Below are 12,383 nucleotides of genomic sequence, written 5' to 3' on the forward strand. Positions count from 1 at the left end.
GCCGTCACGCCGACGGATCATTAGCGACAGTTTTACCTCAGGTTCCTGCCATGTAATTACACCCCGGGCTCCTTCGCGCTCCGCTAGCTCATCATCACCTCCCAATGAACAAAGTGGTAGTAAGAGCAGGGTCTGATGGAGTTCGCTGGCAAACGAGCCCCCGCGGCCTTTCTGCCGGTAAACATTATTTTTGATGAAATCGTTGCTGAAAAGGTCGTAAGATTATTGCGAATCCATTATGTTGCCACGTTTAATAGGTCAAATGCGACAATTAGTTATAGATCTCTGGCTTCCCGAGTGTCCCCCCGCGACTAGCTAGGTGGCTAGGCGGCTTGGCGTGCTAAACGTATATTCATCAATGCAAGGAGGGAGGATTGTTTATCCAAAGTATGGATCATCACGATATCAAGTCGGTCAATAGTCGCCCCTCAAACACCCATTTGACCTTTTGTTGACCTCAAGGTTGGATCACTTGCACTGGAATAACGCCTATTAGCAAGACGTTGGCTGTAGCGTTCCAGTAAGCGACCGGGAAATCACACGTGGGCGATGAGTTTGCACGCCGGAAACTGTGTGTGGTATCCACGCCGTTGCCGGGGAGGTTGGGTCGCTGCCACATCGTCGGCTTGGCGTGGGTCACGTGACCCCCGTCTCCGTATTAAATCCCGTCGTCCGTTGGCCTTGCTTGCGATGACGTCATCCGCCAAATCCTTTGCCGTCCAATCACGCGGAGGCATCGACATTCAAATCCAGATCCCCTCTTTTACTTCGCTGCCCGCAGGTACTTTGTTCTCGCTCATCGATATCTCCCAAGTTACCGCCGGTGCCGGTTGTCCCGGGCGACGGTTGTCATGACAACCCTCCCGTCCTCAGATCGGTCATCACAAAGGTGTCGCCTCCCTCTTCTGTACGTCGAGTGAAAGTTTCTAACCCATTTGTTGAATAGTTTGAGAGCAGACAAGGAGACAGCTGAGCGGTGGGGGGGTGGTCTTGGTCTCCATCAGACCTCAGAGGGTCCGGGTGACTTTGAGGACCAGGTGCAGGAGGTCCACAGAGGTTCCTGGAGGAGAACGGGATGGCGTCCTTCCATCGTCTCTCCCGACTCCTCGATCACGTCTGCGTCACGCTGAGGAGCCAAAATAAAGAATGCTCAGATTAGCTGATCAGACGGTGTGAGAAAGAGAGTGCGTGTGAATGTGAGAGGGTATATGTGTGTGTGTGTGTGTGTGTGTGTGTGTGTGTGTGTGTGCGCGCGTGCGCGCACTGTGCACGTACAGATCTGCTCATGATAGGCACTTCACCCCGACTTTCAGCACTTTTGCTGTCACACTAGTGTGTTTATGTGTCTTTCTATGTGTGTGTGTGTGTGTGTGTGTGTGTGTGTGTGTGAGCGCACACAAAGAACAGACCCGACAGTTTTCCGCCCATTCCGCCCACTCCACGGCTTCAGAGGAGCTCTTCCTCGTCTCCCATCCCGACCTTAACAAGCTCTTTGTCGTCATCCGGCACCCATCGCTCTCTTTTTCTCTGACTTCTATTCTTTTTCAATATTTTTTTTCTTTTAGGGGGGGGGGACGACATTAACCATCTTTGCTTCCATATCACAGTCTCTCTCTCTCTCTCTCTCTCCCTCTTTCTCTCTCTCTTTTCTCTCATTATATTCCATGTTCTTCTATCTCCCCTCCTCCCTCTCCTCCAGGAGCCTCAGACAACCGTCATCCACAATCCGGTGGACGGGACGAAGGTATACGTCAACCCCCCTTCTTCCGTTCCTGCTCTATATCCCTCTTGTTCATCTCCTCCCCTCATCTTCTCCTGTCCTCTTCTTCCCTCTCTTCATCACGCATCTGTGTGAGCCCGCCGCCGCACCGGTGGGGGGGTTTACCGGCGGGTAAACGCGCCTCCAAGGGGGAGCGAAGGTCGAACTGGTTGAAGCAGCATGTAACGTGCAATGTTATAAAGTTTAAGAAAAAAAATAATGAAAATGGAGGTCCGGAAAAAAAAACTGTTTCCTCTTATTATTCTGAGATGGACCTCGGAGGCTTGACCGATCAATTCTTAAATACATAAAATAAACGATTGATCATCTGGGTTTTTTAACCTACAGGATTTACCGCACTTTAAGTATCACATTGATTTATTTTAATCCACAAAGTGATTAAGTATTGAAGAATTGACGCTAGTTTTTTTTTTTATATCATTTAAAGATTAACTAGATGATAAGAAATTACTCTTAAAAAGTAAAAAGAAATAAATTAAATGGATCTCAATTTTTTTTCTCTTTTTTTAGACCTACTTCATAAGACATCCTGTTTTTTTTTTTTTAACCTGCAAGATTTACTGTACCTTACTTTAAGTTTCACACGCATTTAATCCTGATTTATTTTAATCCAGAAAGGGATTATAAAGTTTATGGTTGAGGAAAACGCTACAGTTTTTGGATAAAAAAAATGAAATGAGAGGATGAGAAACCATTTTCAAAAAGTACAAATAAATAGGAATGTACTGTTTTTTTTCTTTTAAGATCCTACAGATTTTATAAGACGTCCTGTTTGTTTTGTTTTTTTTTAACATGCAGGATTTACCTCACTTAAAGTTTCACACGCATTTAATCCTGATATATTTTAATCCAGAAAGGGATTATATAGTTCATGGTTGAGGAAGACGCTACTACAGTTTTTGGGAAAAAAAAATGAAATGAGAGGATAAGAAATTATTTGCAAAAAGTAAAAATAAATAAAAATGTATTGTTTTTTTTTTTTTTTTCTTTTTAGACCTACAGATTTCTCAAGACATCCTGGGTTTCCTCAACTTGCAAGATTCTCACTCATTTAATCCAGATTTATTTTTATTCAGAAAGAGATCAAATAAGTTAGTGTTGATCAAGACGCTAAAAAACTAGATGAAATTAGATAAAAATAAATAATTTTCATAAAGTGAAAATTTATAGATAAAAACGTATTGCATTTTCAGACCTCCATATTTTACAGGACTCCATTTTTCTTAGTATTTATAAACACGATGACTTTGTAATTATGCCCGCTCATTACCGATCGCCATGACACAGATGAGGTTCCCGGTCTGGCTCCAGACAAACCCTGCCGTTGCCTCCCGTGCAGTCGTGACGTGTAACCTTGATATATTGCTGTGGGTTTGTCTTCCTCTGTGTGTGTGTGTGTGTGTGTGTGTGTGTGCGTGTGTGAGATTGTAGACGGCGCATGAACCTGCATGCTTTTTCTGCAGTCAAGTCCCGTCCTGGTGGGTTTTGACCTGAGGGCGTTTACAATGTCTGTTCTTCACGGCTGTGCAGTTTCTGTTTCTTCTCTAAATGCACATCCAGCATCGGGACTTTATTTGATGTTTGCTTTTGATTTTTACATTTTTCTTGGTCTAAAGCAGATTGCTCCACCTCTGGATCACCCTCCCGTTCGGTCCATATGGGACGGGAGGAACAGCAATTTTGGCGGGCGTTCTCCCTATGCAACCGCGTATAACATATATATATATATATATATATTTTAAAATATCAAATCATGATTGAAACTTTTTAAGATTCAGAACAAGTAGACTGAGCTGCAATCACACTGATTATACACACTGATGATATCCTTATTATTTCAGATTGTTCTCATTCACTCACTCTCTCAAACACACACACACACACACACACACTGCGCTCTCCGGGTTGCCGGTCGCTCTTTAGAAGGCAGTTAAAAACACCACCCGGCGCTCTCCTGTGCACGTTTCCCAAATGAGGTCGCTGAGTCTCTCGGCTCCGTTTCACGTGCGCTGGGAAGGTGGGGGGTTGAATTTAGTCCCATTTAATCTGCTAATTGGAAACAAGAGGTAAAGTTCTCCTCTGGTGAAGGCTGCTGCGGAGGAAGGCGGGTGTGATGGGGCGCCGTGGCGACCGTCGTCAAGGAGACAAGAGTTTTTGCAACCCCCCCTACCCCCCGGGAAATTTGTGAATTTTTACTTGAGGAAATGTAAAAAAAAAACATTGGCATCATATAGACAATACATTTATAACACAGATCGGTGGAAAATTATCAATACTATTATTTGTTTTATGTTATTTATTTTAAGTTATAGTTATCGAGGGTTAAAGAGGTGACTTGCTGGATGGTTTGACTTCCGCTGCTTCCGTTTTTAGTGTCTAACAGAGTAACCGCAGTATTCGTCCAGTTTGAGAAGATGTTCTCCGCTCAGTCCTGCTTCCCTGACGAAGAACGTGGAACTCATCCATTCATCAGTTGTTTGCTGTGTGTGTGTGTGTGTGTGTGACTCCTTTTCGTGGAAGTGGCACTGCCTTCTTCTTCCAAACCAAACACCGTCTGTCTCTGATTCTCCAGGAGTCGTCGGACAGCAGCAACACCACGGTGGAGGACGAGGACGTGAAAGGTAGGCTTCTCCGGCGGCTGCACCCGGAGCTCTGAGCTTACGAGCCGTGGCTGTTTGCCTCGCGTGCATCGCGGTTTTTCCTCCAGTGGACTCGGCGGGTGTTTGAGTCCGACTTGACGGAGAGTTAAGTGACGCGGGAGCCGTGTTTAAACGGCGTGGAAGGTGCAGAAGATGCTTGGTTTTGTCATCTGGCTTGTAGCTGACCTTGCGCTGACCCCTAACGGCACCTCAATGTATTGCTAAAGGAGAAGCCGCCGCTTCAGAAGCAGAATCCGAAAAACTTGATTTGGGTGGAACAGGGGGTTGGAGCATCAAAATTGTGAACATCAAGAATACAAAATAGATAAAAGAGTGTGTGTGTGCATTTAAACACATATATTTACATATATGTATACATACACACACACAATATATATAACTATACATATTCCGAGTTTTGTTATATGTATACAAAGCGGCTGCTGGAGAAACGATAGGGGTGTTTTTCTAATTATATATTTTACAGACGCTCCATGTTAAGCCCACGGTGATTTGCGTCACAGATGTTGGTAAAAAGCAGGTTTGCAATGCCGGAACGTCTGACCGGAAGGGAAACGTCCTGCAGACGTGTCTGTTTTGATAGTTTATTGTGTCACTTTTACATGTCCGACCCGCAGTCGTGCGGTGGTCTCATATCAAGGGGTTAAAAATGGCTGAATTCATTTATAATCCTGCACTCGGGGTCGTGCGGCGTGCAGGGGGTCTATCCCCGCTGTGATTGGACGAGTCTGGGTTCACGCAGCTCCACTGGCGCTTTCAGTGACCTGGAAAGGACCTGGAAAAGGATCTCTAGAACCCTGATATGTCAGTGCGTGCTGGTTTGTGTGCGTATGTGTGTGTGTGTGTGTGTGCTCTGCCTCTGCGCATCTCAGCCTGCATTCCCTCACACACACACACACACACACCCAAGCCGAGCACAACATCCCAAACTGGGTCACGAATGCATCATATTTGGTACCGAGCGTACAGAACAGAATGTTCTCCTCCGTGCAAATGGCTGCACAGCGCCGGCACAAATTTGGCGCGGCGGCGAGGGCACCGAGGGCTCCAAGATCCGTCGTATTTATTTTAAAACCAGATGTTTACATTCAAACGTAAAAAGGACTGGGAACGTCATCTTTAACTTTTAAATCACAATCCCTATATAGTCAACGTGACTCTGTGATTGGTCCAGAGGGAACCCCGCCTCCCGCCCAGTGACAGCTGGGATAGGCTCCACCCCCACCACCCTGAGTGCAGGATCGTGAATGAATGAATGGAAATCATATATATATTGTGTTTATAAGGGTTTATTTAATCAGATTTTTATTAGATTAGATTAGATTCAACTTTATCGTCATTGCACGTGTAAGGATGCAGAGTAACGAAATGCTGTTCGGATCTAATCAGAAGTGCATGTGGACAAAATGTGCAGTATTTACGGAATAAATGCAATTTTTTTTTTTTACAGCGAGTGCATGAATGGTGGATATTATGACATGCAGTCATGTACAAATAGGTCGTGATTTGCACGATTGACAGACGGTAATATACAGACGGAACTATAAATATACAGAGGTCTTATCCAGTAACTCTACAGAAGGGACAGTCAGGTAGCTCTGCTCGCTAAATCATCCCAGATTCCAGGTCAGATCCAGAAAGCAAAGCGTTTGGAAAGCCGCCGCTTGTCTTTTCTGTCGTCTGGAAGCCGTCACTCCAGCCTGGTGTGAAATATCAGCGTCACCAGTTATTGCGGAGGAATGCAAAGGCCAGGACAGGGTGACGGTACGTGGTTTCACTTTGTGCACATGTGGCTGTTTTCTGGCGTCCGGCGGCGCGAACCGTACGCAGCCGCTCCCGGTGAAGGATCTCCTCCCCTTCCAAGGTTCTTGAATGTGGAGCCCCACCCCTGGAGGGCACAGGCACCTTGGGAGTGGAGGTCAGGCCCGAAGGGGAGGCCCAAAGGGGGTCTAAATTTAGCCCCGTCCTGGCGGCTGGGCCGGGGCTTAAAGGCGCTGTCGCTAAACTAGCGCCGCCCCGAGATCTCGCAGAGCCTCGGGATCCTGAGCGAGGGGACACACCGTCGGGCCGGGCGGCGCCGGAGACGACTCTCTCCGCGAGGAGGTGAGGTTGAGCTGCGAGGGGGAATCGGGCGGAGGGCGGGGGCGGAGGTGGTTACGGGTCTGACGGCGGATCTGTTCGACAACTCCCAGCGTTCCGCTGCACGGCAGACAAACCCGGAGCAGATGGTCTCAGAAGCCTGGGCTCTGCTGCCGGGCGATAAGAGCTGCCTCGAAGGATTCTTCTGGCCCCGTTCCCCTGCCGTGGTTTTCCAAATATCAGCTCGCCTGAAGGCCGTATTTGGACACACACGCCGTTCCTTGCGTTTACCGGAGAGCACGCCACCTGTCGCGCTCCCCTCGGCGATGAGTAGCACGGCTGCAGCTAATGACTAGCTCGGTCGTCGACCCGTCAGATTATGAGCCGCTCGAATAAAAAAACTTGCGGCGAGAGGGTATTTTATGCAGAAGACTCCCAGCGCCTGACTGCGTTTGTCAAACGACAGTGTCGCATCCGACGATAACGTAAACATTGACGTAACTGAACTTTGGAGCTTTTGTTTGCGTTAGCCTAGCCTAGCCGAGCTTCGGCCGCCTCAACGCCTCTGCTCCCCCGGGTCACAAATTCCCATAGATTGTGACAGCATCAAAGATTTTGGAAAAGTAAGATGTCTCACTCTGAGCTGCTTCAACTGCTGTCGGTGTTTGGCTTTGCCTCGTCGTCACGACGTGCGACTCTCCCCCCCTCCTCACGGTGGCTGCCGTCATCGCCGCCATCATCTTGAAGAGACTTTTTTCCAAGTATCACCATGAATTTTCTGATCTTGGAGCTTTAACCATCCTTTTCCGGGGTCGCGCCCGCCGCCCCCCGGTGTTCTCCGCTGCCCTTCCGCCGCTCACGGCTGTCTTTGCACGTCACCAGGGAGGAGCTTAGACGCCGGCTCGCTTAAGGCCCAGTCCAGCACCAGCTCCCAGCCCGATAGCGCTCCGGGCTCCTCGGCCGCCGCGCATTGTAAGTCCGCATGGCCCGCCGGCGCTCCCAGGAAGGCGTGCTCTTCCCAGCTTGGCTAACTCAGGCCGGCGCCGCCTTTTAACTCCACTAATCCCCCGAAAGCACCGGCGACCTTCCCTCGTGGGACGACGGGAAGCGACGCAGATTAACACGGCGCCGATTCCCCCCCCCCGCCCGCCTCCCTCTCACCGTCCACAGCCCCGACTCCCGTGGACTCCATTAATCCCACCTCCGTGGCGACCCGTCTTTGTCCTCAGCCTTTCACTCAAGTCTTCCATCTCCCTCCTCCTCCTCCTCCTCCGCTCAGCTGCCGCCAAGTTCGCTGACCTGCTGGGCTCGGTGCGTAGGGGCTCCGGGCCCACCTACGACGGGGAAGGGAGACCCGGCACGCCGCCTCCCGCCGTCCTCTCCGCCCACTCCCCTCCACACACTCCCGTCGTCCCCATGCAGAGTAAGTAAAGCGGGACGGGAGAACCCCCGCCGCGCCCCCTCCTGGCGGCGGTCCGGAATGCTAAACAATAGGGACGCTAATATTAGCATCTCATTCCTTTTTTTCAATGATAACCTTCCCTCTGTGTATCTGATGTGTCCCCTTGCGTTCCCGCACACCCTCCTCCCCTTTCGCCGTCCCCGCGGCGCTCAGTGTCCCGGCTCACCGACCTGGTGAGCAGCGTCCGCAGGGCGGCCCCGGCGCCCGAGCCCGACGCCGCGGCGAGCGCTAAGCCCGCGCCGCCACCTGCGCACGCCACCTCCCCGCCTCCCCCCCGACCCCCCTCCAGCCCCTCCCCGCCTTCGGCCCAGAGTGAGTATCCGTGCACGGACCCCGACCCACATGCATGGTAGCAACGGGTCGGAGGCGGCTGCTACTGGTGTTTGCCTGTCGGAGTGTGTTAGGAACAGGAAGAAGAGATCCTCTAACCCCAAGAAATAAAGACAAAATGCTCAAGGACCCCCTCAACACCATCATGATGAAAACTAACAAGAATTATTTACTTTTAATATTGAATGAATGATGTTTGACATTAATCAAACAGGAGAATGTGCAGGGATAAAGGATGGAGCTGGGTCTCACACACACACACACACACATACATCCCTCTTATTGAAATCATTATTTTTTAAATCGATCGATCCCGCCGCTGCTCAGGCTTTTTGTGGCGACGCAGCTACCAGCGCTAAGCTAAGCCGCTTCTTATTGTACACAAATCTTTTCCCCCTTATTTTGATTTTTTTTTTGGAAGATTTAAGACATCTCATTGCTTTGATGTAATTAAGAGTTAGTATAATTTTGATATTTTAGCGAGCAGTTATCATCACAGCATCAGTCAGCCGCTGGATGTGTGCGTGGCTCGGTGTTGCGTGTTGAGGGTCACGTGATGTGAACGGCCCGAGCTGATTGGATGTGGTTGACGTGATTTATCCGGCATGTGGACTGAACGCCTGGGAGATGTTTTTCTGGAATTTTTTTTCCCTGGAGCATGTGAGGATCCGGGACAAAGGGTGCGTTTGTTTCCTGGTTCTAACCGCCCGGAGCATCTATGCTATGCTAACAAGCTGGAGCTAACCCTCTGGTTGCCATCTTTCACTCACTGTCCCTCTGGCCTCCGCTGCAGCCCGCAAGCAGGAAATCATCAAGATCACCGAGCAGCTGATCGAGGCCATCAACAACGGAGACTTCGAGGCGTACGCGTGAGTCACTTTCGTGCACGCGGCCGCCGCCGTCGCCGCAGTTTCACCCGCAACAACATGCACCCCGTCTCCTCCTCAGGAAGATCTGCGACCCTGGACTGACCTCCTTCGAGCCGGAGGCACTGGGGAACCTGGTGGAGGGCATGGATTTCCACAGATTCTACTTTGAGAACCGTAAGATGCATCAGTCCTGATTTACACTGTTATTACACTGTTATTACATTGCTATTACACTGTTATTACATCCTTATCCCTTTCTCTCGCTCAGTTTTGGCTAAAAACAGCAAGCCCATCCACACCACCATCCTGAACCCCCACGTGCACCTGATCGGCGACGACGCCGCCTGCATCGCCTACATCCGCCTCACCCAGTTCGTGGACGGCCAAGGCCGGCCGCGCTCCAGCCAGTCGGAGGAAACCCGCGTGTGGCATCGCCGCGACGGCAAGTGGCAGAACATCCACTTCCACTGCTCGGGCGCTCCGGCCGCGCCGCTCCAGTGAGGTACGGCTTTTTGGGTAGAGAACCGTATTTTCCAAACTGTCCTAAAGTCATATTGAAGAAGAGAAAAACATATAGGTCGCATTTTATCAAATTTATTTGATAAAATCAGAGACATTACAAATCGTTCCCGAGAAGCTGCTCTTAAGTCCAAAGTTTTCCTTTTTTTTAGTGTAAAGGAGGTAAACAGGTAAATGATGAAAATCTTTATATGTCATGAACTGTTCTAAAAAATACATGGCGAATTTATGTTGAAAATTGATATAAAAAAAAAAAATTGATGAAATTACACCCTGAAAATATTGTTGAGTTAAGAGAATATCTTGTCACTGTGGGAAAATTTGCCTCTAGAATTTATTGGAAAATTGATCTGTGGCGTGTATAAGAGGAGGTATCATGTTTATAAGGCTAATGGTGGTTATTCTGTTTATTAAACCAATCTTTTTAATTTAGCTGTTTTTTTCCCGTTTTTTTGCTATCGCTTTTGTGTTTTTTATCCAAATAAGAAAAGAAAAGATCATTCTAACAATGTCACAAAATAAAAAAAAAAGATTGTTTTCAAATTTTGAAGCAAAAAATACATTGCAAAGTTTCTTTTTTATTTTTTCCTCGCCATTTTTTTTTTAAAACCCACTGTATAAAACTCCAAATGCATGTTAGAAAAAACGCACGGGCTGCACTAACAAAAAGATGTGATTTCAGGCAGGGGGGGCCACAAAATATTGTTCCGAGGGCCGCGAGTCTGAGACCCCTGATATAAACAGGACCGCATATTTATAACAATAGAAAAGAGAACAACAGAACATGTGTTTGAGATGTTAGCGCGACATTAACAGTTATTCAGATAACGATAGCATAAAGAACTTAGCATAACAAGTTTACCAAACTCTCCATCTCACTCCGAATCACTAAATCCATTGAGTTTTTCATCCTCTGTGTCACTTCTGAGCAACTTCTGAGGTTGCAACTTGTGCGCGGCTGTTTTGGCGATCTGTGGTGGTTGCGGAACACCAAGAACATCCTCTCGTAAAGTCATTTCTCTTCATCGCCTTGGCGACGACCTGGGCGTGGAGACGTAACCGTTGCCAAGCTTCTCCCGGCAGCACGTCGTCGGAGGGCCGTCTAGCTTTTTGTCTTTTTGTTTGATTTTTTCTTCGTCGCAGTTAAAAGTATCCTCCATTAATCACCGGTCCCTCACTCGTTTCTCGCTATTTCACTGCTCGCAGCTGCAGAATCTGCAGAATCTGATTTTCCTTTTTGGGAGCGTTTGTATTCAGGAGTTCCCACTTATCTTTATAAGTCGATATTTCACTTTTTTTAGCGCCCCTTGTGACTGTCAGTGAGTATAAGCCACAGGACTTAAGCGCAACTTAGCCTAAATTAGCCTAGTAGCCTAATAGCTAAGTAGCACTGCACAATTGTGTGTCTGTGTGTGTGTGTGTGTGTGTGTTTATCTCCTTTGACTCTTGTCGTCTTTGCGTCAGGATGGAGACCCCTGATTTTGTCCGTCGGTGGGGAGGAGGGGGGGGTTCTCTGCTGGAGAGGAAGAAGAAGAAGAAGAACAACAACAACAACAAAATCCAGCGTCACCATGGGAACGACCCCCCCGCCCGCCCCCGCCCCGGCATGCAGCATCTCTCCCGCCGCCTCCTCCTCCGACAACGACCACACGTCCACCTTCACCATCACCACCTCCGTCTTCGGCGAGGGGGCGCCGGTGATTCCCTGTCCTCCCCGCCGCCGCCGCCGCCGCCGCCACCGCCACTCCCACCCCCACCGTCAACCCACACCCGTGTGACATAAACACTGCACTGGAAATACAGTATGTAAAGTTTTAAGTAAAATCTCTTATCATTACTATATTATTACTATATTATTATTATTATGACACATTTGCAATTGTATATGTCATTTATATCATTGAGATTCTCTATGCCAGTGGTTTCTAGAGGTGAAGGATTATTTTCTCCCCCCGTCGTTTGTTTCCCCTCTTCTATCTCTTTTTAAGGCAGCATGCCCCCCCCCCCTTGACCTCTGACCCCCATGAATCCCCTCCATATTAACAGTGGCTGTTTCTTATTGTGGCTGTTTAAGTGGAAAATGATATTAGCATTTTTTTTTTCCCATTATTTATTTTTTTTTTTTTTTGTAATTTGGCTTCTGTACGTGTCGCTGTGATCCTCCGCCGGTGCCCGAAACTCACTGACACGTCCGGGTCAGCGTTTGGGATTTTATTTTATTATATTTTTTTTGTGGAGGGTGGGGGGGGGGGGGGCGGGGGAGGAGGTTAAGATGATTTTGATTTATAATTATTATTAATATTTCTGTTGTTGTTTTACGATACTTTCAGAGAGCGGGAGGGGCGAGTATGAAGTGGTTGTGTAAGCAGACACTGTGTGTGTGTGTGTGTGTGTGTGTGTGTGTAATGTCATAATGACATCAGGTTCATTCAGATGTGTGTGTGTGTGAGTGTGTGCGTGTGTGTTGGATTGCGCTGCTCTCTGGCGCCCCCTGTTGGTGGCGTTCAGGTGTTGCGGAGGAGAAGCTTCTCCACCTGTTAGAATGACGATCTTCCAGAAAGTGAGGTCAGGATCGTGGCGTTTGAGAGGTTCCTTTCCTTGCGGGGAGATCTGCGATGGAGAGAGATGCCGTTCTCCTTTGCTGTTGCCTAGCAACGGCTGATTGTAACTGGAAGATCGCTGCG

The 12,383-nt window shown here is 48.4% G+C and overlaps 1 protein-coding gene across 32 annotated transcripts in view; it reads left to right on the top strand.

The window, feature by feature from the left end:
* Window positions 1–11,277, top strand: part of camk2b1 (calcium/calmodulin-dependent protein kinase (CaM kinase) II beta 1) — a 60,517-nt gene extending 49,240 nt beyond the window's left edge. For 14 of the 32 annotated variants that reach the window (XM_086169530.1, XM_086169532.1, XM_086169535.1 and 11 more), the window contains 9 exons: window positions 1,700–1,744; window positions 4,353–4,401; window positions 7,402–7,491; window positions 7,799–7,942; window positions 8,135–8,293; window positions 9,105–9,180; window positions 9,260–9,354; window positions 9,449–9,682; window positions 11,164–11,277. In XM_086169530.1, the coding sequence (XP_086025656.1) occupies window positions 1,700–1,744; window positions 4,353–4,401; window positions 7,402–7,491; window positions 7,799–7,942; window positions 8,135–8,293; window positions 9,105–9,180; window positions 9,260–9,354; window positions 9,449–9,681 (891 nt within the window). In that variant the 3' untranslated portion in view covers window position 9,682; window positions 11,164–11,277. The remainder of the gene's footprint in view (window positions 1–1,699; window positions 1,745–4,352; window positions 4,402–7,401; window positions 7,492–7,798; window positions 7,943–8,134; window positions 8,294–9,104; window positions 9,181–9,259; window positions 9,355–9,448; window positions 9,683–11,163) is intronic. The other 18 variants (XM_086169556.1, XM_086169552.1, XM_086169554.1 and 15 more) reach the window with 4 other exon arrangements.
* The last annotated feature ends 1,106 nt before the right edge of the window (window positions 11,278–12,383 follow it).

Source organism: Fistularia commersonii, chromosome 22, assembly GCF_037954325.1.
Source record: "Fistularia commersonii isolate RoL2024-O1a breed Wild chromosome 22, RoL_Fcom_v1.0, whole genome shotgun sequence".
NCBI lineage: Eukaryota > Metazoa > Chordata > Actinopteri > Syngnathiformes > Fistulariidae > Fistularia > Fistularia commersonii.